The sequence below is a fragment of the Eschrichtius robustus genome, chromosome 13, assembly GCF_028021215.1.
Source record: "Eschrichtius robustus isolate mEscRob2 chromosome 13, mEscRob2.pri, whole genome shotgun sequence".
Lineage (NCBI taxonomy): Eukaryota > Metazoa > Chordata > Mammalia > Artiodactyla > Eschrichtiidae > Eschrichtius > Eschrichtius robustus.
Window position 1 is genome coordinate 22169242 of NC_090836.1, and position 4458 is coordinate 22173699.

Below are 4458 nucleotides of genomic sequence, written 5' to 3' on the forward strand. Positions count from 1 at the left end.
GGCTTCATTCCACATCTTTACAGCATTTCCAACCCAAACGGACCAGTTTAATGCTTTCCTCCTCCACTCTTGTGAATTAACAGAATACAGGATAAATCAGTTCGGACTTGTTTTCTTTTCTTTTTTTTTCTTTAAAGTTCAGTGCACATTCTTTTTTTGTTTGTTTGTTTTTTAACACCAAGATGATACAAACTTAGAAACATGATGGATTAAATAATGACAGGGTGAAAATAGATGCACTCAATTTCATATATATATATATATATGAAATTAAGATGAGTTAATTCATTCATGGTCAATTTCTCAATAAAGTGCTAGCAAATGTACTGAGAATGACTCTGGCCTTCCTCATCCATCTCCTTCCCTGACTTAGTTCTGACGTTGGCCCAACTCCGCATCTCTTTAAACAAGCGCAAGTTACTAAGAGACACCATTCAAACCACTTCAGAATAGGCTGCAAAGTGAGCGACTGCATCCTCACCTCTTCCTCTTTGAAAAATATACGCCTTTTGAAAAGCTGAACATTATAAAATAGTGAAGACTAAGTTGAATTCTAAAAGGTCCTCCTTCTAGTTGTGGAAATCTTCCTAAAGCAAGCAGGACAGCTTTGAGACGCAGGCAGACAGCCGCTACCTGCGGTTCCACGTCAGCTCCGCCGCCACCTTTCCCTTACCCTGGTTCAGCGAGCTCACTCGCAGAGCAGACCCTTCTCACTTCCTCGAGAATTCGGTTCTATATTTTATATTTTAAAAGACAATGGAACGTGGCCTAAAAGAAGGCAAAACTTACTATGGGGAGCTCTTTAAAGAAAAAAGAATACCTATGAGGTTCTTTTACAACTGGTGGGAGAAGAAAGGGATGTTAGTGTGTGGAGGTTGGTGGGCGGTGAGGGATGAGCAAAACAGGAACTCCAAACGTACACAAAACACCTGTGGTTTTTTTTGCTTGTTTTGTTTTGTTTTCTTTTAAGCCCGTCGTGCATCTCTTACATTTCCTCCCTTGAAAACGTTAAGGGTGTTTTATTATGATTCCGCGTGAACCCGGGTCCCTTCTAAGGGGAGCAAGGATTCAGGGGGTTTCCTTTCCTGCCTGCGAGCGATCTTCCTGAGCGGAGCTCTCCGGGTTCCCCGGCTCGCAGCGGCTGGCGAAGGGCAGGTGGGTGCGGCCGTGCGGGGGTGGGGGGTGCAGCGCCCCAGGGGGCGCCACCTCGTGCGGCAGGAGGGTCGCGGCGGCGGCGGCGGCTGCCGCCTTCTCGGGAGGGGGCGACAACACGGAGGACAGGCAGGGGAAGGCGGCGGCGGCGGCGGCGGCAGCGGCGGCGGCGGCGGCGGCGGCCGGGGCGGGGATGCCGGGGTACAGCAGTGGGAACGGGGCGGCGGCCGCCGCCGGGTACAGGTACTTCTCCAGGCCGCTCTTGTCCAGGAAGGGCTGCACGTAGGCGGCGGCCGCCGAAGGCGAGAGGAAGTAGAAGGGCAGGCAGAAGGGGGCCGCGGCGGCCGCAGGCTGCGCGAAGGGCGCGCCCCCGCCTCCGCCGAACGCCACCAGCGAGCTGAGCAGGGCAGCGTCGGGTCTCAGCAGCGCGGCCGGGGCGGCCGGGTCGGGCCCCAGGAGCGCGGCCGCCGCCGCCGCCGCGCCGCCCCCCAGGCCGCCGCCGCTGCGGGAATCCAGCTTCATTCTCTTGGGCGCCGGCGAGTCCTCCCCGGGAGGCTCCTGCTTGATGGTGACGCGGCTCGCCCCCGCGCCTTTGCCCTTCTCGCGGTCCGGCCGGGCCTCGGCCTCGCCGCCGTAGCCGCTGTCGGTGTCCGTGTCGTTCTCGGCGGCGAGCTCGGCGCTGGGCTGAGTCCGCTGGATGACCGGCACGCAGTGGGCGAGGGGCTCCAGCTTCTGCCCGGCGCGCTCCACGCAGGGGGCGGCCCCGGACCCGGCGGGGGCGGCGGCCGAGGGCACGCCGGTGCCTTTGCTCAGAGGAACCTGTTGAGTCAACAGCTGGGGGGTGGGCAAAAACTGGGTGGCCACGGCGTGCAAGTGGTTTATCAGCTGGACACACCGCGGCTCCCTGGGCGTCCAGCTCTCAAACCGGGCGAGGTATTGCAAGACTTCTTTGGCGCATGTTTGAAATCCCGAATGGAACGCATCCAAGTCGGACTGAATGGGCGATTTCAGAGATCGCTCCCCTAGGATGAGGAAGGGGTGAGGGGCGGCGGTGGGAAACAGAGGAATGGAGGCAAGAAGAAAAATACCGACGTTAAAACATCTGCTTATCACGTGGGCCCTGCATTGACTAAAGTGATCTCGGTTTTTCCTCCGTATTCGAGTGATATAAGCCACCGGTTGCCCAGAGGTGGGAGGAGTGGGGAGGGGGGGAGGCGCTCTACTCCCCGCTGAAAAACCGAAGTGGAGAGGGCGCAGCCGCCACTTTAAATACAAATCTGACTCCTCTGAGTTCGGCTGAAAGCCTTTAGGATGCTTCGGGAAATGGGCACTTTCCAGTGAAGGGAAAGTGTAAGCAATTTAACAAATGAAAGTGAGCCCGTGGGCCCCAGGAAGGAGGTGGGGCTGGGGGAAGAGTCCTAACACTGCCCCTCTGTGGGCTGCCCGGCTTCCTCGGGGTGGGCTGGCCTCCCTGAACTGACTTACCATTCTGTAAAGCAATTATCTTCTGATGCTGCTGCTCTGTTAAGGCTGTTAAAGCTTTTAAGTGTTTCAAAGTTAATTCCAAGACCACCGCTTTCTCCAGGTGCCCCAGAGTCTGCAGTGCAAAAAAAAGAAGGGGGCACTTGGTGACTTAAAAACACACATTTGGCTTCACTGGCTCTCCAGTCAGCACAGCAACTTAAGCAAACACTCTGAAAGAAGTACTATTCCTATACTTCTTGAGCTTTCCACAATACAGGTTATAAATGATTTCTTGCCTTCAGTTGTGAACACCTACTCTTGAGTTTGCAGGAAACTCTACCCTATAGCACAGGTTGTAAGGAATCTGATATTTACATTTATCTTTATATCTCTGGGAGTAGTACCAGGCTATTAACACGCCCTTGGAGAGCGGCAAAGAATAAAAATCTGCATCTTACTGTCAACTTTAGATGTTCAGGCAGTAAGTCTTTCAGCTGAGCGATGCATTCATTAATTCGGTCTCTTCTTTTCTTTTCTATTAATCTGTGCGGTAATTTGTAGGTATCCTTAATATATGAGAGTCATGGAAGAGAGAAAACAATAAGCTAAACATTCATTTACTGGATATTACAATACCGCCGCCCCACCACCAAAAAAAAAAAAAAAAAACACCATGTGAGAAACTATGCCCAAGACAACTCTTTCCTCTGGACTGTTCTGAAATGCAATTTAAATTCAGGTATGATGTTTAATCTCCCCTTGAGAGTATCCCGCAAACCACTTAAAATTCACAGTCGGGGAAGCTCAGGGGCTGGAATATATTTGCGGGCAGAGCTTCGCTGTGAAATCAATGGCCCTAATTAACTGTCCAGGCAGGTTATGGGGAACATCAGAAACTTACACTTACCTTGCTATCGTCTCGCTTCATGCTCCTTTTGGGTTTACACATATACAAAGAGGGATAATCCAGTCTGCAAAACAGAAATCAGCATCAGGCATCCATTCGGGGAGGGGCTCTGCCCTCGCCCGCTCCATACCACTTTCCCGAGAAGAAAAAAATCAAACTGAAGCCTAGACAGATATTCGCAAGGGTGCGTGCACCTTACCCTATAAAATCTCTATGTTCCAGTAACTGTCTCTCTTGCAAATGAGGAATTCCTTCGTCCATGTTCCACCGCTGTCCGTTTCCTCTGTTTCGATTTTTGGGGTTCTGTCCTATAATCTGTGGGACGGTAGCTTTGGGAGATCTTGGGGGGATCTGTACGTCTCCAGTCTCTCTCTCTCTCTCCCTCTTCAGTGCAGTGTTGAAAGTGTGAAGCGGTTGGTCCCCTCCTCCCACCGTGCTCGCTCTCTCGCACACACACGCACACACACGCACGCACACTCGCGCCGGCCCCACTGCGCTGGTAGTTTGCACTCACTCCGGGCAGTGTTTGGCCACAGGGCACGCGCGTCGCCGGCCAGACCAGCACCCAGCTCACGTGCGGAACGTACCATCCGCGGTCCAGCCCGGAGGGGGGCGGGGGAGGAGGGGCCGGGCCGGGAGGGGGCGTCTGGAGAAAGCTGCGAGGGAGGGCAAACGGCGGGAGGGGGCGGGGACACCTGATCAGGGCCACCGGAAAGGAAAAACAACTTCAGCCAAGCTATTCATCTTCCCGAGGGCGGTGCAGTCAGCTGGGGGTGTGTGTGTGGGGGGGGGGGGGGAGGGCGCCGGGGGGTGCAGGGCAGCCAGGGCTTCCTCGGCTCGGAAGTGCGACTCCCTCAATCCGTCCGTCATTGCGGTTCGGGAACGTGAACGTGGCTTTTTGCTTTTCCACCGACTGTGCTATTGGTTTGGACCAG

The 4458-nt window shown here is 54.1% G+C and overlaps 1 protein-coding gene across 1 annotated transcript; it reads right to left on the reverse strand.

Moving 5' to 3' along the window:
• Nucleotides 1-254: 254 nt before the first annotated feature.
• BHLHE41 (basic helix-loop-helix family member e41) lies at nt 255-4031 on the reverse strand. Its single transcript, XM_068560770.1, has 5 exons — nt 3723-4031; nt 3524-3587; nt 3075-3182; nt 2638-2749; nt 255-2174 (listed from the first exon to the last, which is right to left on the reverse strand). The coding sequence occupies exons 1-5, from the start codon at nt 3782-3784 to the stop codon at nt 1069-1071; spliced, it is 1452 nt and encodes a 483-aa protein (XP_068416871.1). The 5' UTR covers nt 3785-4031; the 3' UTR covers nt 255-1068.
• Between the last annotated feature and the right edge of the window lie 427 nt (nt 4032-4458).